We start from the raw sequence: 25828 nt of genomic DNA, 5'->3' as shown, positions 1-25828 counted from the left end.
CGAGAAAGTACATGAGAGCTAAAGAGCGGTGTGAGAAAGTCCATTATTGAGAACGGCGGGGGGCGGGGATGAAAGCGACGGTTCATTCTATTCTCCATCGTTTTGGGGCCTACCTGGACACTCCAGAGAAAGCACAACTAAATATGCAAAGGCTTCTCTCATCAATCAGAACAAACTTTTCTTTGAAGATTGATAAACAAGCAAAACGACCGTCTTTTTGTCCAAATGGTACAATCCATCTGCATTTTAACCAATCATAAAATACTCTCTTAGGGGTATCATAAATTACCGGGTAGAACTAAAACGCTAAGGCCAACGCACGCTAAAATTGTAGCTTCGAATGACATCATCCTTTTGCCTGAGAGTCGGAGGGGGCAGGACGGCGACACGCCGCTGGAGAAGAGATTGACCATCGACCTTATCAATCACAAACTGATTTTGTTTTGAGCGGCATATGCTGAAAACCAATGCACCGAAGCCATGGGCGGCCCCCTTGGCCCAAAGGCGGGAAAACATGAAAGTGACAGCCAATGGAAACGGTATGCCGAAGCGCTTAACCAATCGCCTTTTGCTATTTGGGATCCTCCGATGGAAGGCATCGGCGAATGAACGGAAGGGTAGCGGGGTCCTTCATGTGCTGTTGCTAAGAGAGCTTCGGCTTGTGTTTCCCCGCGACTGAGAGGAAAAGGCGGTTTTTGTGTCCTCCACAGTGGAACTCATAACAGCCTTTTTTCTAGCAGGGTCTCCAGAGGGACTCACTCACTCTCTCTCTCTCTCTTCCCTACATCAACCCCCCCGCCCCCGGCTTCCATGAGTGCGTGATGTCTCTGGGCTCCATTTAATTTTCAAAATCTCAGTCCTCATAAATGCACGTCTCTTCCTCCAGCTTCCCCGAAGGCCCATTTTTATGGTGAAGATCAATACAGGCCATGGTGAAACTGGCGGCCAAATGCATCGTGGCGGGTGAGTCCCTAAACTGGCCACCACGGTTTTCAGTTGTATTGTCATCATCTTTTAAATAAGGCCTGGATAATCTTAAATCAAGACTTGGGTCAGGAAACTCAGTTAATTCCCAGCGGTTCCCTATCTTAAAAATTGCGCTTAAAATGAATTAGGTAATTTGGAAATGAGGAATCTGCTTGATTCACAGTAGGCTGAGATTCCTCCTAACGGCAGCTGAGCTATAAGATTGGCTCCTTTGGCTTGGTGTCAATGCTGGTGTATTCATAACACTCTGCTTAGTCTTACTCAGGGGAATTGTGGATCCAATCGTTTGCTAGTTGCTACTTTGAAACAATTCAGGCTGGAGTTTTTCCTGTCTTAAACCTAAGGATGCCAGCAATCTGAAACTTTTGAGATTTCCTTGATGCAAATCGTGTGTTCTACTGTTGTGCTAAAATATTTAACCAGTGAGGATTACCGTACTTGCAAGGCAGTTGGATGGAGCACACATTATTTCCTTACCTTTGTAGGACAGTGTTCTTTCCCTACATGTCTGTTAGTTTGAGTGTCTTTTAGATGTCTCTAAATCCAAGGTTTTTCAAACTTAAGGCTGCAGAACCTGTTAGCTGAAAATTAATCCCCAGACCACCAATAAAGACTTTTTTTCCCCTGGTTTCTATTAGTCTCTCTCAAAACCTATCAAAATATCTACATTGCCAAGATCTACACTGCATTGGCACAGGGTCTGCACTGCAGTGGGTGATGAGAATCAGGGTGGATCAGAACAGTAAATTAAGACAGACGTAGGGTGTGTTAATGGTGGAGAAAGGTGGTAAGGGTAGCTGGGTAAATGCCTGTAGTATGACATAGGCAATTGTAGAAGAAAGATACCTCAACCCCAAATTGTGGGGTGTATATCTGTTCTAAATAAGGTCTGTACCACATACAGGCCACCAGGTGGGCCATTGGCATTTTTTAAAACAAAAAATCACTAGAAAGAACTGCCACCCTAAAAAAACACTGTGCCAAGCACCTCTTTTTATTATTTGTGCCCTTTTTTGCCCATTTTCAGCTTCATAGTATCGTTCTGAGGTATTTGATGATTGCAACTACTGTCAAGTCACCATAGATTAAAATAGTATTCTAATGGGAGCGTTATTGTTTAATTTTGTTCCTAATTATTTCAAGCATGGAATTTGTCCCACATACTGATATTAAAGAGGATACTGGAGGTTGGTGCTTCATTCTGTAGCATGCCTGCTAACTATTTAACATCAAGCATTTTTTTAAAAAAAACTAAATAAAATTCAAATCAGCCAGAAAACCTGGAGGGTAATATACCCTTGATTCACCCTTGAATTTCTATGGGTTTCCTTTTCTGTGAAAAGCCTAGTATGAATATAGGCTTGTTTAACATAGCCAATAATAATAAAATGGGAGATAACTCATGATTTCTTAAGTAGAAATGGCTTAATCAAAGAGCTTTTTCATCCATTTGTGATGCAGGTGATTCAACTGTGGGGAAGACTGCTTTGGTCCAGATGTTCTGCAATGATGGGGCTCATTTTCAGAAAAACTATACCCTGGTGAGCCTTATGATAGACTGAGAGATACTGAAGAACTAAGTATTAATTATGATCCTTAAGATCAATATTAGAACAATTTTTTTAAAATGCTAGAATCAGTTTATACCTAGTTATTTTCAGGTGGGAAAACTATTCAGTTCCATTTTTCAACACACGCACACACACACACACACACGCAATGGGCATCCCTACAGTGGCCTGTTTATATAGAAGCTCAATTGGAACTGGCAAATATAATGCCGATCTGACCTGTATACTTTATACCCATACTAAAGTAATATAGAATTAACTTTAACGGCTTTTAGTAAAGAAGGTATTTAAATTAAATGAATAAATCATTTTTTCAGCCTAATTTTGTTTTTTTTCAGCCAAGATTTTAGAATTAAATTTGAGTTTCTCTGACTGAAAAATATCTAGCATTGGGTATTGTAAAGGGTCACTTGAGAGACCTAACAAGTTGTAAAATAATCTGATTTTATTATTGATATGTTTTTCCATGTTCTGATCGTTAAGACAGTAGGAGTGGAACTATTGGTGAAGACAGTACCTATTCCAGGAACAAATGATAGTGTGGTAAGATTGGCTATGATTTAGATATACATATATATTTTAAAACTCCTTGAACAGACAGTTTTCTCAGAAATATTATTTGTGTTTTGTTAAGTTTAGCTATTTGTGTTCAGCTGCATGTGGAACTTTAATATTGGCTTTGTAAAATGGCCCTTCATTGTCTATGAATCTTTTTATCTGAATTTGTCCCAAATTAAAAAAATAGAAAAAGTCAAAATTAGTTGCACTATTATTATTTCAAATTTATTATAGCCACCCACTTCCATGAAATCTGGGTGACTTATAAATACCAAAACAATAACAGCAGTTAAAAATACAAACTACCCTTAGGGACCTCAAACTAAGGCAGTCATAACAATAACAAACCAAACAGAAACAGTCTCACAAACACATCATCCCAAGATTAAGGCCAAAGCCAAGTCTTAAAGATATGTTTCATATCCCCAGGAGAGAGGGGGATGTCTATACCTCTGGAAAGATGCTGTCCAGACAACAGAGCCATAAGAAGGAAGGCACACTTCTTAGTCCTATAAAACGACACCTTTTAATAGAGATCTGGAGCACACCCACTCTGCTAGAACATATTGGTGGTCCAAAAAAATTGGAGATAGGCAGGCCCTAAGATATCCTGGCCCTAAGCTATTAAGGGCTTTATAGGTAATAACCAGCATATTAAATTGCACCTGAAATCTATTGGCAACCAATCACCATGACAGCAATGCTGGTGGGTCTCCTGAGAAGTATCCATTAATGCTTGCAGTTCTGCATTTTGTATCAACTCTAGCTTCCAGATGGTCTTCAGGGGCAATTCCATGTGAAGAGGAATATAATTATTATTGCGATTACAATAATCCAGTTGTGCAAATTACTTACTTCATTTTTTGATACTATACAGGTAGTCCTCAACTTACAACAATTTTTTTAGTGACCGTTTGAAGTTACAATGGCACTGAAAAAAAGTGACTTATCACTATCCCAAGGTCACATGATCCCCTTTTGCAACCTTCTGACAAGCAAAATCAATGGGGAAACCAGATTCACTTAACAACCATGTTAATTTAACAACTGCAGTGATTTGCTTAACAAAAATGGCAAGAAAAGTGGTAAAATGAGGCAAAACTCACTTAACAAATTTCTCACTTAACATACATTTTGGGCTCATTTGTGGCTCCATTGAGGGCTACCTGTATTTGCCTTCTCCAGTCTTTTTTAAATACAAATTGCATTATGTAAGCTTAATAAATATTATAACAATCTCAATTTGCATGGAATATTCAACATAGTACTTTTGTTAGAAGTATTTTGGCTTGTGTGTATATTTGTTTGAACCAAATGTTTTAAAGGTGGTTTTTGTGTCATCAGAAAACGCAGTAAGAGGAGGATGAATGAATATACTCACAACACAACTTATGTGAACTTTTTTTTACATCTTTTGTGCCAAATTTATTTTAAGATCTCATAATCATTGAAAGACTTGTATTTTTGCACCAGAAATATGTAACTGTTAAATTGCTATTTTCATTACAGTATGCATTAAGTTAACTGGGAATAACACCTGTTCCGACTGGCTGGTCTGGCATAATTTGTAACGTCTACCTCCTGGCATATACATTCTTACTGGTTTTTAGAGGGATAGTGTTTTAAACTTAACCTGATACGGCATTGGGATTTTAAACTTTTGTATCGATTTATTTATTTAGCTGTACAGTTTGGCATATTTTATCCTCCTCTCATACATGTATTTATGTAGTTATTACTATGTTTTAATTTGTTGTACTTTGATACGGACTGTACACCGCCCCGAGTCCCTTTCGGGAGAGGGGGCGGTATATAAACGCTAATAAATAAATAATAATAATAATAATAATAATAATAATAATAATAACTGGACCTATTGGTTTATGTAAAGAAAAGTTGTTCAAGATCTATGGACCATTCCTTGAACTCACTCCATTGCAGCTATGTATTGTGGTGACTCAGCACCACAGGCTAGTTCTTGAGGGGGCATGCGAAAATGGCATCTTTGCAACTTAGGTATGGCCTGGAGCTATTCTGTCTATGGAGTGTGAATTTATGATTTAACTCAATAAATTACATTTATCTTTTATGCTGCAAGCTGATTAGCTACTTGCGGAAAGAGACATTCCCCCCCCCCCAGCTGTGGCTGAAAATTCTAAAATTCAGAAGCTGTTCTGAACTATGGAATATTTTTTAATTAAACAATATATTTGTTCTCTTTTCAGGAATTTTTCCTCTTTGATTCAGCAGGCAAAGAACTCTTTTCTGAAATACTAGATAAATTGGCAAGTGTAAAAATGTTTATTTACCTGTCTTTTCTCCTGAAAGAGCTCTATGGATGCTATGATTCTTAATTAAAATGTTTCTATTGTATTTGTTTTATTTCAATTATAGTATATGTCAGTTATAGTATATATCACTTAATTTTTAAGACTGTACAATATAGAAGATGTAGAACAATTTTTTTCACAAAATAGAAAAATGTTGGGAGAAAATAAATACCATCTCACAAATCAGACAATGTAGCAGGAGGTGCACCCACTCTATCCCAAGGCCAAGGGAAAAAGCTAGCTCTTAAGGGCTTGTCTAAACAAGGTTGGGGAAACAGACATACGACTCTCTAGCGGGAATGTCATTTCAGAGCACAGCCACTGTCACAAAAAGGTTCTATTTTCAGAGTTCCATTAGGGTAGAATTGCTTAGTAGACTATTGAGAATGCCAGATCAGCAAATAGTACCTAACATATCTAGTCTCTATGCCATGAAGGTCCTTATAAATGATAACCAGCACCTTCAATTCTACCTGGAAGACAGCTGGGAACCATGAAGCATTGGTTTTACATGGTTGTATTAAGTATGCCCGAAACTGCCTTTGCTGCTGCATTCTAGAGGGGGGGGGGGATGCAGCTTCCAAATGGTCTTTAAGAACAACCCCAGATAGAGCACACTGCAGTGGCTCAAATGCAAGATGACCAAAGTTCAAGTCCATTACCAAAGAAATTAGATAAACTATGAAATTCTGTGTCTCAGGTTTGTTTTTTTGTCCCAACAGGACTCCCATCTGGCCTATGAAACCAAGGCCATTCCCTCCCTGAAGCCTTCTTTCCCAATGGAAAGCACTACCAGTTCCTCACTAGGCAGTTTCCAAGCCTTTGTTCATGTGTTACCTTTCCCAGTATAAAAAATGTCAAAGAATGAAACTGGCTGCTTAAAATTGCCTTATTTGCTGAGTTTCTTAACTGAGTACATTTCACTCCTTTCCTCTGTCTGTGTAGAAAAAAAGGGCAGAGATGGATTGTTTTAAGGGGTGCAGCTTTGTGGAAGAAAACCATAACCCATCATTTGGAGGTGTCCTAGAGAGCAAATATGCCCATTTAGAAGAAAACATGCTATACATCTTCATGCAGTGGTAGTTGGTCTGATACTTGTGCTAGAAAGTACAGTTGTGTTATTTTCTATATCTTAATTGTTCAGATATCTTGAATATGTATTCTTGTTTTGCAAGTTTAAAACACAGAAGTAGCTGTAACTGTTTTAATTTGTTTTTCTTAATTGATAATTCAAAGAGTAAAGGTAGCCCACATTTACTTAACAATGTCTCTATTTTTTTTAAAAAAGTAGAAAGTTTAATTGCAATTAAAGGCATCATTTTCTCTTCCTCTTAATTTATTTCTGACTTGAATCAAATTGCTTTGTTTCCTTGAACATGGTTGATATTCCAGACTTTAAAACAAATGAACTCTTATTAAATGTTCTTTTGTTCGTTCCTATATTTTTGGATACATGTCCCCTTTTATAAATAAATGATATTTCCAAATGGAATGGATTCTGGATTTTTGTTTTTTAAAAAAGACTATTTTAAACTGGATTTTATTATGCTGCTTCTACAACAATACTTTGTCATTTTTCTTATATGGGTGATTTATTTCAGCATAATTTATAGTGTTTTCCTTTTACTATATAGTGGGAACAGCCCAATGCCCTATGCATTGTGTACGATGTCACCAATGAGCAATCTTTCAATAACTCTGCTAAGTGGCTAGAAAGGCTGAGAATTCAAACATCAGGCATTCATACTCCAGGTAAGAAATGTTAATATATATATAAAATGTATATAATAAATTTGCATATATGCATATATATATTGTTTCTACATCTCATACTCCTCAAATATGCTGAAAAACAACCTTAATTCCAAACAATTGCTTTCTTCAGTTTACTCAGATATGCATTGTTAAATTTATATTCTAGGTTATTCCTTTGTGATCCTTTTCTCTTGATAAATGTCAAACAATTCTTGTTAGCTTGCTTATCTGTAACAATCCAATATTTTCTTTTCTTTTTCTTTTTTTTAGGTGTCCTGGTGGGCAATAAGATTGATTTAAGTGATAGGAGAGTTGTAGAGCGCAAACAAGCACAACAGTGGGCAGAAGCAAATGGCCTGGAATACTGTGAAATATCAGTAGTGAGTAGCTTTACTTTACTGGATCTAAATGCATTTATTTTCATTTTGAGGAAAGGCTGGATTACTTTGGTTGATTTATGCAGTAGCTTGATGAAATAACTCCATTCATCCATTTGTAATTGTTTCTTTTTCTCTTTACAGAAAGAGATGGAAAATTTTGAAGCTCCTTTTCGCATTGTGGCAAATTCTTTTCACCGATTGTACAAAGAGAAAGTAGAAATTTTTCATTCATTGGTATGAGGGGTCCTTAAGTACAAGATGGTGAATTTTAAAAGAAAACACACTAACTAAGACGAAATCATATGAAAATGGAAAGTAGGTTTTTATTGTATGGTCATTTGCTTTCCATCATAGAGAATTATAATTCTTTAATTATTATTTCAGATTTCATCTGCTTATTGTTTTTCCTGTGATGGATCTTTTTACAAGAAACATTGTTTTTGATTCTCATTTTTGCATGTATTCAAAGTTTAAATACTGTGAAATATTTGACAAATTTCATAAGGAGAAATCTATCAAAAATTAATAAACATGCCATTACTCTGGACATTTCAACAACCCGGACAATCTGTTTCTTACAATTGAGTTATATCAAGAAGTTGTTATTCAGAAATCAATATAAAAGATATATTTCAACTTTAGTTTAGTTTAGTTTAGTTTAGTTTAGTAATCCTTAAGAATCTTTTCTTCTGCAACTTTTTTTCTGCCATCTCGAAATATCATTTGCTGGAGTTGTATTTGAATGTTAGTAACTAAACCATTGTTATAGGCCTTTTTTGTTGCCTTTTCTAACTGCAGGGGTACCAATTATTTTAATGGAGGAAAAAGGTTGAGATGCCACTTTGCACAATGTCATTCTTAATACTATATTCTAAAAACATTGCAGGTTAGTAGATCAATTTGCCAGGTTTTTTTCATATCTTACTAGTATTGTTCGTATCATGAAACACTAACTGGTGGACTTTTTAACATCACCATAATGGTGTACAAAGAATCTGCTGGAAATAATAAAGAATCTGTTTATTTTGAACTGAAAGTTATACTGAAAGACTTGTCATAATGAGCTGGGGGCTAAGAGCAGGTCATGACGTATAGCTCCAAAAGATCCTATTGGTTTTTTTAAAGCCTTTCAATAATGATTCTGCCAGCTAGAAATGGAACAGAAATCCATCATAGATTTAATTTCACACAAAAATGATAGCAATCCACAGATACTGAATTTGGTATCTTACTACATACAAAATGAGTGAATCAAAAATGAGGTTGGTGCATTGCTTGGGTAAATTTGAATTATATGAAAAGGGTGGGATTTCAAACTATCAGGTCTTCAATGCTACCAGAGGAGAAAACATTTTATTCCTGTTGCAAGAAATGGATCGTTCTGCCTAAGTCTCCTTCTAATTTACTTGAGTTGCTTTCCAAAACTGTTGCTCTTCTTGAACTAGCTTTCTTTCTTTCTTTTTTTCTTCTTGTGTGGCTGCTCAGTGCTCTTTGCAAAAGGTCATCTGGCTCATTAAGAAAGCAAAATCTGCAATTTAAAGACCATATCAAACGTTTTTCAACAAGTTTGAGTTGAATAGTTAGGTCACAAGCTACACTATTCTGAGTGTATCAATATTTAATTAAATGTATCTTTCAGATTTAAATCTGGTAACTGTACCCTAGGGCTGTGCACCTTTCCTGACCACCTGAATGTGTATGTTTAGACACACAGCAATTTTAAATTACCCTTGAAATTGCTGCACAAAGCCTTTGAGAGATACAGCTTTCTTGACACTTGAGCAATAGGTTTGATGGCACGCTTTGGTTATTTCACAAAGTGCTTTGCACAGCCCAGCTGTACCCTGCTGTATCCCACACACATACTTATTAATATTAACGTTGCTACATGTTGCTGGATGCTTAGAAGACATCAACAGGTAATGAATACATTAATTATTTCAGTATATACAATTAGTATGTTTGGGTAACTCCAAGAGGATATTGCATTCCTCTTATTCCTACCATTGTTGACTTTCATGTTCTAAGTGCACTTTAAGCTGAAATAATTGGTAGAGAAAATTGCAAATTGAGAGTGTTGGGCAGTTTGGCAAACACCATATTTCCAGGCCTGCATTGGAATTGTCAAAGGTTTTCCATTCCTGGTCTTGTTACGATGATCCTGAAGGAAGATTTATATTTGGGTTATTCAGATATAAAGTTTTCTTAACCTTTGTGAGCTACTGTCCTATTTGTACTTGTCAGATGGCAGCATAAATAAAAAAAGGTGTGATTGTGTGTGAGGTTCATTTGACGATACTGCTTCTCCAAGGACTAAAGGAACAATGGTCAAGTTCAGGTCAGCAAGCAAGCAGGCAGACATGGAATCTTTGGTTGATTTGATGAATTTGTGCTTTTAAAAATCCATGCAAGTTTTTTAAAAAACTGGCAGATCATTTCTTAGTATTGATCTATTATGCCCACTCATATAGTAAAATGTATATGAATTAAATCCAAGCCATTGATAACCATTGATTGTGATTGCATAATGAGCTCAGAGGCCACATGGAACATTGCATATAGTTAATGGCAGAAATAGCACAATATGATTGACAGAGCAATCTACACCTGAAATAGCTTATTTCATAAGTCATAATGGAGACAGCCCAGTCCAACTTCATACTTGGTTCTGGATTAAGATTAAGAAAAGCCAATCCATAATCTAACAGGAAAAACATAAACATTTGTAACTTGAAATATAACATTTGTATGTAACCTAGACTCTACCAAGATTCACATCAATATGTGAACATATTTTTTTTAGCCACCATTCTTTAAAAAATACTTTTTTAAAAAATGTTTGTATTTTGTAGGGACAATTAACAAGTAAATGATGCAGCAATAAAAGTCTTTACATTGCTATTCCAAATTTTGTTTATGGCTAATAAGCCCTCCTACTTTTTGATTAATTTCTATCATTCCTTGCCTCTTAAATTTTATACACTGATTTCAATATTTTATTGCACAGACTTCTTCTGTGAGAGAGATGCACAGCTCTTAAATATAAACAAATGTATGATTGTGTCAAAGGGGCAGATTAAACTCTGCTTTAGTGGGAGTGTGTTACATGCACAAGCTGAGTCTCTAAACAAAGCTCTTTCTATTCTCTATAGTCTATATTATCATGGTTGGAGATCTAAGAATGGTTTTCTTAGGCAAGAATTGAACCACAACAGCTGCTACTGCTGTTGATAGTTAATGGTGCTTGAATTCAGCCTAGTGCTGAATAGAGTATAGCGGTAACTGACAATTTTAAAGATTAAAATCATAATCCCTAACCCTTCATTTTTTTAGGGTATAATAACTGAATATTGTTCCCTCTTGCATCAAAGAGAATCAAAATGAGATATTCTTGAATTTACTTTTTTTCACCCTCCCTCCCTCCCCCTTCTCTCTCTCGTTGCTGTTTATGTAATCATTCTTGCAATGCTCCTTTAACATTATCTTCATACTACACTACATGGTGTGGCTTTCAGTCCTTACGGATAAGAAAAATGGCTAAACAGAAGTGACAGCTAGCAGAAGAGAAGGGATAGAGAGCACATAGTTAAAGAAGACCATGGGAGCAGGCTACTTTCTATAAACCTGTTTTTCTTCGCCAAGCAAAAATTGTCCTAATTATTTACTGGATCTGGGTTTATTACTTACAAATGTCATCTTTTTGGAAAATACTACAAGTTTTAGCACTGTGCATGAGTCTTTTACCCTGTTCATAAAGCCCATCATCTCTCAATGTTGTCCTGTTTTTAGCTGACCAAGAATATTTTTATATAAAATCCTAGATAGAGTTTAGGATTTCTCCAGCCAATGGTATGTTCCAGTTGATACTGACACCAAAATTATTATTTACTTCACAGTGCTAGGAAAGAATTGAAATGTGATAATCAAGAGTATTAATATGAGCTAAAATATATTTGAATTTAGGGTTATCCTAAGCAGGCATCCCCTTCATTCTCCTAGCAAGACTGCTTTCATTTATTTTACCATCTGCTCTTCAGTGCTGTAGATGATGCTGGAGATATGTGACTTGGGGCACTCAGGCGGAAACTGGCCTGCACAAGGCCAGGCATGTGTTTGTCTCCTAGCAATGCAGCGGTCAGCAACAAAAAAAATTTGCTGCCATATCGGAGAACAAGTGCTTGGAAATATTTGAGATGCAACAAGATGGGCTGTAGGAAGGCAAGATTTGGGGAGGGTCAGGAGACAAGCAACTGTGGTATGAAGACAGAATGATAGGCTACATTCAGATGTAGTAAAAGAGAGATTAAATAACCAGATCACTTAAAGATACTGAGATATTAAGACAGGGATACGTGGAATTGGTAGTTGCTGACAAAATGACTTCATCTGTCCTTCTAGCAATGAGGAAATAGGAACAGTATTGAATCAAGACTGATGGCTGGAAATGCCACAAGAAAGCAAGAACAATTCTACCAAAAGTGGTGGTTAAAAATCTCAAAGGTACCATAAAGAAATAATCAACATATTCAAAAAAATTCCAAACAATACATTTCAAACTGCAGCCATATTTTTTTTATTAGGTATGATTCCAGAAACAAAACAAAAAAAGCACAGCTTGCTAAGATATTTGTTAAGAATTGCAAAAGCAAACTTGTCACAACACTGTAAAAAAGAAATCTTGATGATGTCAGATTGAGAGACTAAAATTGGAGCATAAGCTGTAATGGCAAAATGGACAGTATATCTGGGTCAACTACTACATGACCCAGACAGCAGGTCTTTTCGGAATTTCTGTATTATGTGAGGATAGTTTGTGCAAATGGTTCTTGTGGCTGTAATATCAGTGATAATTCTCACATTCTTCTGAAGTAAGGGTACCACCAAGAAAGCCTCCAGAGGTGTGGTTTTAATGCATAGGTAAATAGGAAGTTATTACCAAGTATTGGGTGGTATCAGCAGGGCCCCTTCTGTTAACATCTTTTCGCCATAATTTGGGGACCTCACCAAGCAATTGGAACTTCATTAACAGGAATGAGCATGTTTGGATGGACTCTATGGCTGATGAAGTAAAAGCAGATCCAACAGTTAGTTTGATTGCTGACAGCTGACTAACATTTAAAGAGATTCTTTCCTCCTTAAGATCTCAGTTTCCATGAAGGAGCAGGATGAAATGGATGAGCTTTGTAGATTCTTAAGCACCACCTGCCAAGGACCCAAGAGAATTGAATTGAATTCTTGGAATTGAAACCGAGGCTTCACCACAAGTCCTCAAGCTGTTAATACATCAATTTAATGCATCTTCGCTGCATCAGAGGATGCATATTGACAGATCTGTTAGGACACGTATACAGATGTCCTAACATTTACGTGATTTTATATAGCATGAGGAACTGTGGTGGCTTCTCATTAGCCAAGGTGCCCTTTGAGGCTAGAATTTCAAGACCTATAGTCCAGGGGTGTCCAAACTTGGGAACTTTAAGACTTGTGGACTTCAACTCCCAGAATTCCCCAGCCAGCATGGCTGGCTGGGGAATTCTGGGAGTTGAAGTCCACAAGTCTTAAAGTTCCCAAGTTTGGACACCCCTGCCATAGTCCATGCAAGAAAAGATGTCTTATTTACATCCCAGTAGATGAACAGCAGGGGCCAAAATATATTACTTAGACAAGTTCTAAAGAGCTAGATAGGCACCATAGCATGGGAGGAAAGGGGAATTGATTTTATTATATTCTAGATGTTAAAGTAAAATGAGATTAGTTTATCTCTTTAAAATGAGTGAGAAAAGCTTTCCCTGCCTGAACAAATGGGAGAGAAGATGCCACATATGTATGCTTTATAAAAAGGAATAGTTTTACATCACTGCATACATGTGCTTATACACCATAGCCCAAGACCATAACAAGATGGGCTAATTCTTTTCTAAAGCAGCTAGGCTTTTCTTTGAATATTTTTACAAATGTCCATCCATTCCAGTATGGATGATATACTTCCTATAATTTCTGGGCAAAGACCCAACTACTACATTCATAGAACCATATTTAGTCTCGCATGAATTGAACGAAGCATATGTGTTGGTTTATGGTTCAGTGTGTCCTATGAATCCAGAAAATTGGGTTAATTGAATAAACCATGGTTTTGTACATGATGAATAAACTTTGCTTAAACACAGCCAAAAAGCTGTACTCAGTTTATATTCCTCATAACTCACGATGGGTAGTCCTCAACTTAAAACCATTTAGTATTCAAAGTTACAAAAGCACTGAAAAAAGTGAGCCAATGACTCTTTCACATGACTGTTGCAGCATTCCCCTATGGCCACATGATCAAAATTTGGATGTTTAGCACTGTCATGTATTTATGATGGTTGCAGTGTCCTGGGATCAGGTGATCACCTTTTGCAATCTTATGACAAGCAAAGTCAATGGGAAAGCCAGATTCCCTTAACAACCGTGTTACTAACTTAACAAATGCAGTGATTTGCTTAATGACTGGTAACGTTGTATAGCAGGACAAAACTCACTTAACAACTGTCCTGCTTAGCAAAGGAAATTTGAGGCTTAAGTGTGATCATAAGTTGAGGATTACCTGAAACAGCATTGCTTTTTATTCCTCTGCAAATGCAAATATGTAGGGAACATACATACATATATCTGTGATATATCTTATGTTTATATTAACTGTCCACAAAATCAGTCATTTCCTTAAACATGGACCCTTATGCATAATGTGATAATTCATTTTTACTTAAAATTTAATTGTTAACCAGGTTTAGATTCCATGAAACTTAGTTTTAATATCAATCAAACTATAGGAACTAGCAGAAACTAAAAATGGTTTGTCTTTAAGGGCATGCTGTCTTGTTGCTTATGAATAAATACTGATCTCTAACTAGTAGTTTGTTTTAGCTAATGTTGTTTGTAATAAAATTTAGCTTTATGGTGCATTTCTTAGCAACTAATGTCTTAGAAACTGAAGTCTAGCTAGGATTATGTTTCATAAGGTCATTTATCTTTTCGATTATTTTCTTCTAAGATAGTGTACGTGTGTAGTGAGCTATTAAGTCTTTTTTGACAAAGCAGTTCTGCTTGCTTTTGTAAATCCACATGATCCGTACGCGTTTACTCAAGTTTGCTTTTCATGCTTGTGTATCTTAATATGCCACTCAACTGTATAGAGGAGACACATTAACTCAGCTGTAGTTTAAAAGGGTAAAAGTAATTAAGGTTCCTCTTTTTAATTTTATAGATGTCATATCAGTTTGGTCATACAAATAATTGATGAGTAGTGGCAATTTCAGGGAGAAATGTTTCCATCAAATCCATATTAGTTGGTCTGTATGCAAGTTACAGCAGTCAAAGAGACTCTGTGGCAGAAATGTTGGCATTCTGAACAAATTAGGCAGCACTTTGTAATTGGTTGTGATGTGTTGATATATGGTGTTATTCCTGCAGCCTGAATGCATTTTTTTTCAAAGCTGACCCAAAAAACTTTGCTATCTGAATTCCACATCTCCCTCTCCCATTTTTAACATACTGAAAAGTCTATCTGCACTATATACACAACAATTCCTGTCTTCATCTATAATATGGAATTCCCTTTATCAGCTTTACAGAAGCAGTTCCAACTTGGTTGTAAATGTGCTTTATTTCACTTTTTTTAAAAAAAACCCATGACATGAGAACCCAAGGTAGCTTACACACGAAGTTCCCTACTTTTATCTCAGAACAGGAACTTTAGGAAGTGAATTGTGCTAAAAGTGATAGTCACAAAACTACTAAAAGATCTCATGTTAATTGGGACATGATTCTAGGTTTCTCTGGTTCCAGTCCAATATTTCAATCACTTCATTGCATTGGCTTATGCATCTGAATGAACAATACTACTGATATGCTTATTGCCTGTGCATTTCAAACTGCAGTTCATACTGGTTACTTTTAAATATTTCATTCAGAGGAACATTGTGGAAATGCATTCTTTTTTCTTTTTGTGTTAATTTATTAGTATTATTTTATCCTTCTTCCTGGTTTGTCTTCCTCTGTACTAATGTATGTCACTTCTGTTCCTTTATATAATGCTTCTCGTATACAGTATTACTCTCAGCTCTGTATTTACCTCTTCTAGGTCCCTTTTACCTCCTTTTAGTCCATCTCCTTCTGTTGCTATTGAAGTAAAGTGAGAATATTGTCAGCATCATAAGGGGACAAGCTGTAAAATTGCAAATCCCAGCGGGTTAAGTTGTGATCCATTTCATTTCTACTTTGTCCTTGAATGTGCAAAGGTGTTTATTCAAGGGGGAGGGGCTGTACTGTATTTGTGTCAAAAGAGAATACAGCCCAGAACAAATGGAGCTAACGATGAATATAGGCCAATTATAGATAAGACACTGTGTAAAACTGGGGTATCTTGTGGCTTTGGGCAAGCTACCAAGAACATGGCATATAGCAGAAATCACATGGATAAAATATATTGGATGCTTCATCCTTCAGTTGAAGATGTGTTACTTGCATGCGTAGCTATTATAAAAGGACAATCACTACTTTTCTGCAAAAGGCAATCATAGCAGTTCTTGGATTCATTGCATGTAAGATAAAGATTGTCTCAAGAGTAGTTTGGCTTCCTATGACAGCATGAACACTTTCTGACTTACGGTTCACTCCAATCCAAAATGACTACGGATATCTTACTTTTCCAGTAAGAAGGTTAAAAATGAAAAATAAGAATAACACAGGATAACCATTAAAAATTCAATTAAAATCACAATCAATTAAAAAGTGTTGCATCTAATCAACATTCAAAATAACGAAACATCCCTCAAAGGGGTACTTATATCAGTCATTCCCAGGACCTGCTTAGTCTGGTGTTAATAGCTTTCTTAAAAGTCAAAGATGGGAACTACAACTGAGACACTTCAGCTTCATGGCCCTGAAGATTATTGTTTTTAAGAAAACGGACCCAGAGCCTGCCTAACCCTGACTATACGATATGAAAAATTCATACAGGGTAATTGGTAATTGATAAGGAGGGCAATTTTTCGTGTTTTACCACTAGCTATATGGAGAAGCTGCATTGAAATCAATATATCTGGAAGAAAGGTAGGTTATCAAATATGAATAGATATGCTCCTGGAGACTATTTGATGTTATGCCTATCAACTGAACAGTTGGAATGACATATGTTTTTCATTTGTATCCCTTTCTATTATATTTAAGATTGTGGCCCTGAAAACAGTAGATAATTTTGAATATGTAGAGGTTTACTTCTGAGTAAATACATATGGCATTGTAGCATAAATTGGGAAGGGAGAGCGTAAAGAGATTTTATATATATACAATATTACTGATTAACTTTCTGACTATTTTGTCATAACAGTAGATATGATTAGTCACAGTCAGCCAGATGTTTAGGTTGGATTTGGCATTTTTATCCACCAGAGTCCTTCCCAAGGACCTGGGAAAGGCAGTTGTGGATGTTTGATGGTGTTAAAGATACGCTCACAAGATGTAAATTGTTCCAAGTAAAGCTGCCTTTTGCAAAGTAAAGCTGCCTTTTGCAAATCGCTGTTGATGATTTGTCAACGTAGATGATGTTCAAATGATGCTCCAGATGTTTTGGGATTGCCTATTACCTGTTGGTATTATCTTTGATGTCTGGGGCACAGTCGTTCTATTTGCAAGTTTGTGTATTTTGTTATTTTTTAAAAAATACAAAAACTTGCAAATAGAAGTAGAACAACTGTGGCAAAATACATCAAACATACTACCAATGGTAATGGGCCCTTTGCATGCAGTCCCAAAACACATTTACATTTTTCTTCCATTCTGTTGTCTCCAGGCAGTGCAACATCCACAATTCAGACTTTCTGCCTGTTGCTAGTCTGATTTTTGAAATCCCAGGGCACTTTATTTTCTTTATTTTCTATTACCTTGTCTATTTTATGGTCCCACCAGTTTTTGCTTGCAGACAAATAGTATTCCTTGCAGATATTTCAGTGCACCGTTGCTATTTTGTCATCCATTGTTTGTAGTTGGTCTATAGCTTGTTGTTCTTGTGTTGTAGAAAAATGTTACATATTTGTGAAATTTCACCCTTTGAATTTTTTACTTTGGAATATTAATATGTCTCATTGCAATGGACATATTTTTGTGTATTTATGAAAAGATATAGCTTTAGAAAAGACACATTGTTCTAATTCAGAGATAACTACATATAAATACTTTGTCTGATAAAGTAGTTTTGAATTTCACGCATTCCCATCCAGTAGATGGGTTAGTTACTTTGTAGGTTGTAATTTTCCATTCAAATCTTCAAAAATTTGCCTATTCTCCCTTACTATTCTCCTACAATACCCAGCAGTTCCATGGATAGTTCAGTAAATTGGCAACAGTAAAGTTCTTGATACACATCCTTTTTTTTTTTACAAAATGTATAAACAGATGCTGCCAGATTTTTGGCCTCCAGACAGTTCTGCTTAACACATACCGCATTTTTAATAACATGACATAGCACAATGGCCTAAAGAGGAAGAGTGATAATGACAACAATTGATTACACATCGAAACCCAGCAACTTAAATTCTTGCCACTTTGTTAACAGGATTGCTTAAAAACTGCCCATGAATAAAAACCAGCTACGTCAATATACATTGTGATGCAAATGTGGAATCAGCTATTATTTTCTGTAAAATTAGAGGGAATTCCGCTTGCACTGACATTTCACTATTGAGCTCAGATTCATTTGCTCATTAATTTGTATAGACCATTTCTTTCCGCTCATGGTCCTTACACCAATTCAGAGTTTTATACATGGTAAACCATGCATTCAGAAGCATCTGGAAATGAACTAAAGTCAAAAATAGATTAGACAAATGAATTAAAAAAAATCAGGTGCTTCAAAGGCAGAAAGCAAGAGACTGTTTTGCAGAGCTTCAACACACCCTTGGTCTCCCATCCATACTTATGATATTAATGAGAACAACTGTGAGAACAACACTGGGCATTCTGCCTATTTCCTAGGATTACAGCCAGGATTCAACTCTGAACTGAATTTAAATTAAAAGAATTCAGATTTTGAAAAATGGGGTAACTTTCTTTGGCCATATCCTGGCTTCCCCTCACTCCTATTATCAAAAACTAATCACACATATTGAGCCAGTGGGAAAGGATTGAAATGACTTCCAAGTTGATTAAAAACATAGTACTTTTTTTTAATTTTAGAAATTCAGCACTGCCCCCATTTTGCTTTTAATGCAAATCGGTTAAGTGGCAACATTATAGAAATAGCATTTTCTATTTATTTTCTGCTTCTGCCTTACAGGGGTTTTGTTTTCATTTTTGTGATGTGACCGGTGGTTTCTCCTGTTTTTTTCTTCTTCTTACAACTACTACCCCAGAAGTCTCAGAAAGAGCAACTGGCCCAATGTCACTGGAAGGATGCCATTTATGGTTTGCTAGTTCATAGTCTTAACAGTTCAACTAATACACCAGACTGCTTTTTGTTATGTCTTTGAGTTTCCTTCAGTAGCTATATCTTAATTGTCAAGTTTCTTATTTTAGTTAGTTTGTTAAGGGTTACTTTTCCTTGGTATTATATCTATGTTTAGATGCAAAATCAGTTTCCTATCAGAATACTACAGGTAGTCTTCATCTAATGACCACAATGGGGACATGCAGTAAGTAAACATCCTGACTTTACAAACTTTCCTTCACTCTGCAGATTGTAAATACGACTCACACATCTTTACTTTTTTGATCACCTTTAAAATTGTGAACGGTTGCTAAACGAGTTGGTCACTAAATGAGGGCTACCAGTTTGCTATTTGACTTCTAAGTGAACAGTGCTTGTAGAGTCCTCTTCTCACTGAGTTCATACAGTTTTGATTTGTCTGCTTCTCTTACCGAGGTTGTTCCTGTCTCTAAAAAATCAAGCATGGCTAATGAAATGCAGAATTACTATTTTGTTAGCTAAAGATTCTATTGAATCAAACTCAGCTCCTGGTTTCCATGCTGTTCGATTGTGGGAGAGGGGGGATACCAAAATGATTGGCTGCTGGTTTCTTCCAGGTCTTTTCTTTGGCTTTCCAATCTATTCTACAACCCTTTTCCAATTATCTGGTCTTGTCTCTTTAAATGTTCACTGCCACAATTCTTTTTGACCATTGGGATTTTTATCTAACAACACTCTAGAAATTATGTTTTTAGGCTTAGGATATCAGAGAACGAGAAGAGTCTATAGCAGCGCTGTCAAACTTCCGGCCCATGGGCCCGTCCTGTGCTTGCCATGCTCACCCCCCGGTTTAGTGAAGGGAGGAAAACAGAGGTGGTATTTGGCAGGTTCTGACCTGTTCTGGAAAACCAGTAGCAGAAATTTTTAGTAGTTCAGGGAACCAGTAAATACCACCTTGACTGGCCCCACCCCCATCTATTCTCTGCCTCCCGAGTCCCAGCTGATTGGGAAGGAATGGGGATTTTGCAAAAACCTTCCCCTGGAGTGGGGAGGGAATGTAGATTTTACAGTATCCTTCCCTTGCCACGCCCACCAAGCCATGCTACGCCCACCAAGCCACACCCACAGAATTGGTAGTAAAAGCATTTGAATCCCACCACTGGGGGAAAAGTCCCAGTAGGTCATGTGACAATAATGTAACGACGTGAGTTTGACACCCCTGATCTATAGAAACTCACTCCTCAGCCTAAGCAGGTTCTGCATCTGATGATCAAAGACAGAAAGAATGGGACCAAGCAATAACCTTTTGATTAGAGTTTTAAGGAAGGATGTAAACAGGAAAGTCGATTTGTTGCTATTAGCCATGATGCTCTAATAATGCAGGCTTGTCCCTAAATTTTAAAATGCCAGAAGGTGAGAGTGAACAAAAGTCAAGAGTTTTTTTTCTGTTTGCCTTATAGTTCGCTTGGGAAAAAATTCAGGGTTAGCCAGTGTCTATGATAAAATTGTGAGCTGAGTTTCAAAGACCAATGGGCTTCTTTATGGTGGCAGGGTTTTTTTATTATTACTCCCCACAAGCTGTTTCTGGCTGGCAAGTCTGCTTTGCACAGAATTCAGGTAATGGTTTCTTAGAAGGGGTTCTAATTTGTAAGTATTAAGCCAAGATGGAAACTGTGGGAAGTAGCTTCAGCAAATGAAGAAACACCTGATTTGTCTTTTTCTTTGCCGCCTGCACATGAGAAATAATCAGCATTTTGTTTTCATTTCATTTTATTCTGGTCACAAGACCAGCGCAGCCAACAGTGTACTCAATTATAAGAAACTGAATAAAATACGAAGTACCAAAATTAAAACTAAATTAAGCAGCAAAGGGATAAAAAAGTGACAGATCAATGACTGCATTCAGCATTTGAACAATTGTTAATAGGTAACAAACTGTTACACAAAATTTAGCAATTTTGGAATTGTTCGTTGCACATGTATCTACTAACAGATGAAATACATAAAAGGGCTGGCAACTGAGCTTGTAATGAAAGTAGGCTTAGTATACTTGTAGTAACAGCAACATAGAAAGGGTTTTTATTTAAAGAGTAGGTACAGTTTCAGATTTGCACATCACAGAACAAACGAAATGTTAAATAAAAAATGTATGCAATGTCACTGCTCTGTAAGAATCATTAGCCCAATTCCAGCTTTAATGTATTTGCATTTTCATTGTCCTCACATTGATATATAATAGCCTCTCATTTTGTGATTCTCTCATTTTTCTTATGTCCTGCCCTTTAGATGGAAAATTCTCAGCTTAGCTGCATCATAAATATTTATTTAATCAGAAATTATTATCTTACTTCATTCTATCAGCATGTTGGATAACATGGCTAGCAAATTCTGCTACTGCTGGAGTCTTCAAATTTTGTTGGACTTTTTTTAAAAAAAAAAAAAGGAAAGAAGGCATTTATGGGAGAATGCAGAAGCAATCTTCTGAATTATAAAGATGTCTCTACTGGAAAATCAAAAAGTATTCCAGAGTTCATGTTTATCTTTTGCATTCATACCTAAAACTCAATTTCTAATATCGGTACATTGCTTACTTTTACAACCTAGGGTTGACTTAGCTGTATGTAATATACACTTCAATTCTTAGTTTGAAATGCCAACAAGCTTGCAAAAAAGGGTACAATGAAGAGCTTTAAAAAAAGAAACATTAGTTTCTGCTTGATTTTTCTTCCTCATTTTCTGATACCTTCAGTATTAAACTGTCACAAACAATAGTTTCTTTGGAAAATATTATCAACATTTCTTTGCCAGAGAAAGACATCTTCTCTCCCTCCCTCCTTCCCTTCCTTCCCTCCCTCTCCCTCCCTCCCTCCCCCCCCCTCTCTCATACATACACACACATTCACACACACCCCTCCCTCACAGGGTTGTTGTTTTGGGGACAATAGGAGAAGTAAGTTGTGTTTGACATGTTTGCTGCCTTGAGTTATTTATAAACATAATGAAGATTGGATACAAATAAATCAATCAATTAATACAATCTGTCAATTACCTTGGTATTTCAATACATGACATCACCTCTTTGAAAAACATCCATGAGATATGCTCCTTAATCTTTCCCCCTCTAACCCTTGGGCAATGGTTGCTCTAGCAAATACTGATAACTAAGTATATATATTGTTTCCAACCTTGCCTCTTCTACAGTAAGGCCATCAGATGTCTGAATCAAGGCATAACATCACGCAGCTTGTTAGATAATAAGTCATTATATTTGCTGCACTGTACTATCATTAAATCATAGCTATATGTCTCTTACTACACCTAACAAAGCCTGATTTATTATGTCAAAAGCCAAAAGTCAACACTATTCATCAAGGCTCACTGTTCTGTTTTATACTCAAATTCTGACCAGTTCTGGAGAACTGGTAGCAGAAATTTTGAGTAGTTCAGAGAACCAGTAAATACCACCTTTGACTGCCCTCCCCTGCCAAAAAATTGGGATTTTGCAGTAACCTTCCCTGCCATGCCCACCAAGCCACGTCCACAGAACCATTAGTAAAAAAAAAAATGAACCCCACCACTGATCCTAAGGATTTGTTTGCAGGGATAAAACTCCCTAAGATTTCCATGTCAGATATTTGTAATAAGGATGTTCTGATTATGTTCTGTTTTTCAGCAGTGCATAATAACTTAACTTAACTTTATTCAACTTTATTCAACTTTATAATAAGTTGAGTGTAGATCTTCCTCCAGTTTCAGAGCATTGTACATTACAGATATCTTCATTTAAGAATAGAGAATTCCCTGCTTAATTTGATTTGCAGCCAAAAAAAAAGTATTTAATTGGTAAAATATCTCTCTCTTCCTTGTATGTCTACGGATGAGAGAAAGATCATAGCTTTTGGCATAATCGTATAATAATTCATAAATATGAATTTTAATATTCAGTCTGATTTCTCTCACAGAATTTACCTATATTCTTGACAAACTCCCCCCCCCCCCCCATATACACAAACAGAAAACCATTATTTCAGCTGGTATGGCTTATTAACAGCCTGCCCTCTATTTAGAACTAATGGCTGACAAGCATTGATTTATTCCCTTCTCCTATTGATTAGGCAGCTGCTGAATGTTCGCATCCCACCAAAACATGCAAAGAGAAAGGAGATAAAAACAGTTCAGAAACAAACTCTCATGCAGATAATGTGACTCATTGTTCCAAAGCTACACAGAACAGGACAGGGCTCTCTGAACTCCACTCATTAGGGCGCTCAGTCACAGAGGCCACAAGAACACAACTTTCTTGGCAACAACATAGAAGTGCTTTGCTATTTAAAGGGAGGGGGGAAATAGTGGGTAGAAGTCTCATTTGGGATAGATATTTCATGGGATAGATAAATTTTACATCTGCTAGTTCAAAATACTTGGTATGTTCCAGATGCTCATTAAATTATCTGTATCCCATTGCCGAGTCTCAGTTCACGGTAATGAAGAGTCTATTCCATATAACAATCCACTGGTAATTGTCTCCACAATAAAATAACGTTGTCCCAGTGGACATTTGGAAAACGCTGAAAGAATGTCAACATTTTCTAGTCAAGTTAAAAAAATGTTTACCTGCGTTGTTTGAGGTTATGCAGTAAGGAGTATTAAAAAGAGTAGTTATTTGGTTCTTATGGGGGTCTACTTAGCTCCTATTTCTAATAGGTTAAAAAGCATATATGATTGTCCGAATTTGAAGAAAAATAGACTTAATCCTTTCTCTTGCCTTTTCTCTGTAATTATTACGCTGTTTATTTCGTATGGCTAATAATTAAACTTCTTAAAGTGCTATTAGTAGAAAATAGCACTCTTATATAGTAGCAAATATAAAAACCTGTGTAATCTTAAAAGTATGAGAAGACAACCTGAATCTTGCTAGCTAAAACCTATAATCAAAAGCACTTATTGGGAGTTCTTTACAAGTCAATCTGTGCATGGTATTGTACATAACAAGATGCAGGAAAAGAAAATTTGAAAAAAAATGTAATTTGAAAAGGGGACATTGATATTTGAAAAACTAATTGTTTTAGAATAATTTAAGAACGAGAAAAATGTTAATTTATAAATGTGGAAAGTAATACAAGAAAAGGAGATGCTCTAGGTAAATTATGGGAAGAAAACAGGGTGACCAAAGAAATGAAGTGTGGCACTAAAAACATTTAATACAATACAATACAATACAATAGTAGAGTTGGAAGGGACCTTGGAGGTCTTCTAGTCCAACCCCCTGCCTAGGCAGGAAACCCTATACCATTCCAGACAAATGGCTATCCAACATCTTCTTAAAGACTTCCAGTGTTGGGGCATTCACAACTTCTGGAGGCAAGCTGTTCCACTGATGAATTGTTCTAATTTGTAAGCCTTAAATCCTACTGCATTCAATAGGACATATCAATTCACAAGAGTCAGCCAGAATTTATCAGATAACGTGAATTGAGCACATGGGAAAGCCATATGAATGGCAAGGAAAATTCTGCAGTGAATTTATGATAAGAATTAGGAGCCAAAATTGACCTTTCAGATATAAAACTGAATCGGTGAACCGAAAAGCTGAAATGGTGGGTGAAAACTCTTAAAGGTCAGAAGTTCTATCCATTGGCAGATAGCAATATGAACAAATGGTGTTGAGAAGACAATTACGGATGGTGGGATTGTAATGTTTTCTCATTATTATTATTATTATTATTATTATTATTATTATTATTATTATTATTATTATTATTATTATTATTATTATTATTATTATTATTATTATTACATAAGAATTGTTATTATTATTAGACATATACTGTTGAGGCCTCTTGGTAATTTATTAAAAACATTGGCAGAAATGTTTGTCTTACACTGCTGTATTCCTGTTCACTTCAGCAGAATTTCAGAAATGGAAAGGGCCACTGAAAAGCAACAAAGCCAATAAAATAATTGTATTATCTCTCATCAATTCAGTTACTACTCTTAAATTCAATTACAAGCATACGTTCAACATACCGGTATTTGCCAGTATTGTGAAAATGTAGATGCTGTTGGACTTGATTCTGGTATTTGTTAGACTTGACAAATGTCCTGCCCTGTTTTATTTAATCAGTCAGAGGAATCCCTAAAATATCCAAACTAAATCATAGCATTTTACATTGCACACTTGACAGACAAATTAAAATAGAAGGGATTAATTTAATTTGTTGTTTAATCTTAACCCTCATTTGTCTCATCCAATTCCTTCTTACCATAACTATTTGAAATAAAATGTAACAGCACTGCTTGAAATTACCCCTTTCAAAAGAGAAATCATTTGATTCTTTCCTTGATCTGCATTTTAGATGTACCTATAAAACTATCCTAGGTTCATGGTTTGGTTTAACAACTATTGAGTGCATATTAGAATATGCATTCAGATCTGAAAATGTTTTCAGACTAGACAAAAGCACATTAAACCTATATGGATATTATGAAAAGGTCCCAAAGTACTGCATATTTGCTGAAAATTTTGTGAGACCACAAATTTAATGGATTCCAGTCTTTGGCGTTTTGGGATTATGTGATCCCATTTTCTGGCCATCTCTCTTTGAAAGCTAATGAAAGATCCATCAATAAATATTTGATGTAGAATTACACTGCAGAATTGCTCTGAGTGTGATCAGAGTAATTGTCGCTGTTTCCTGTCTCAGAAATCTCTCTGCACCCTCCAATCTTTTTTTGGAGTACCGTATATTTTTGAGAGAACAAAAGATATTCTGTTCATTTTCCATAATTGTGGAGGTTAGAACGCTA

The 25828-nt window shown here is 36.1% G+C and overlaps 1 protein-coding gene across 2 annotated transcripts; it reads left to right on the top strand.

Moving 5' to 3' along the window:
* The first annotated feature begins 197 nt into the window (after positions 1-197).
* On the top strand, positions 198-9825 carry IFT27 (intraflagellar transport 27). Of its 2 annotated transcripts, XM_081958776.1 has the most exons (7): positions 559-963; positions 2449-2528; positions 3042-3101; positions 5342-5401; positions 7081-7198; positions 7472-7581; positions 7723-9819. In XM_081958776.1, exons 1-7 carry the CDS (start codon positions 930-932, stop codon positions 7819-7821), a joined length of 561 nt encoding a protein of 186 aa, XP_081814902.1. In that variant the 5' UTR covers positions 559-929; the 3' UTR covers positions 7822-9819. The 2 variants fall into 2 exon arrangements, with proteins under 2 accessions (XP_081814903.1, XP_081814902.1); XM_081958777.1 differs by lacking the exon at positions 3042-3101 and having other exon boundaries at positions 198-963; positions 7723-9825.
* The last annotated feature ends 16003 nt before the right edge of the window (positions 9826-25828 follow it).

The sequence above is a fragment of the Natrix helvetica genome (genome assembly GCF_964273705.1).
Source record: "Natrix helvetica genome assembly, chromosome: 6".
NCBI lineage: Eukaryota > Metazoa > Chordata > Lepidosauria > Squamata > Natricidae > Natrix > Natrix helvetica.
Note: the sequence above shows the minus strand (reverse complement) of the source record. Positions and strands in the feature narration are given on the sequence as shown.

Excerpts from the sequence above, each read along its gene's own strand:
- IFT27 (XM_081958776.1), top strand. The coding sequence starts at position 930 with ATGGTGAAACTGGCGGCCAAATGCATCGTGGCGG. Across the intron at positions 5,402-7,080 it reads CTGAAATACTAGATAAATTG|TGGGAACAGCCCAATGCCCT; the intron begins GCAAGTGTAAAA and ends TTTACTATATAG. Across the intron at positions 7,199-7,471 it reads ATCAGGCATTCATACTCCAG|GTGTCCTGGTGGGCAATAAG; the intron begins GTAAGAAATGTT and ends TCTTTTTTTTAG.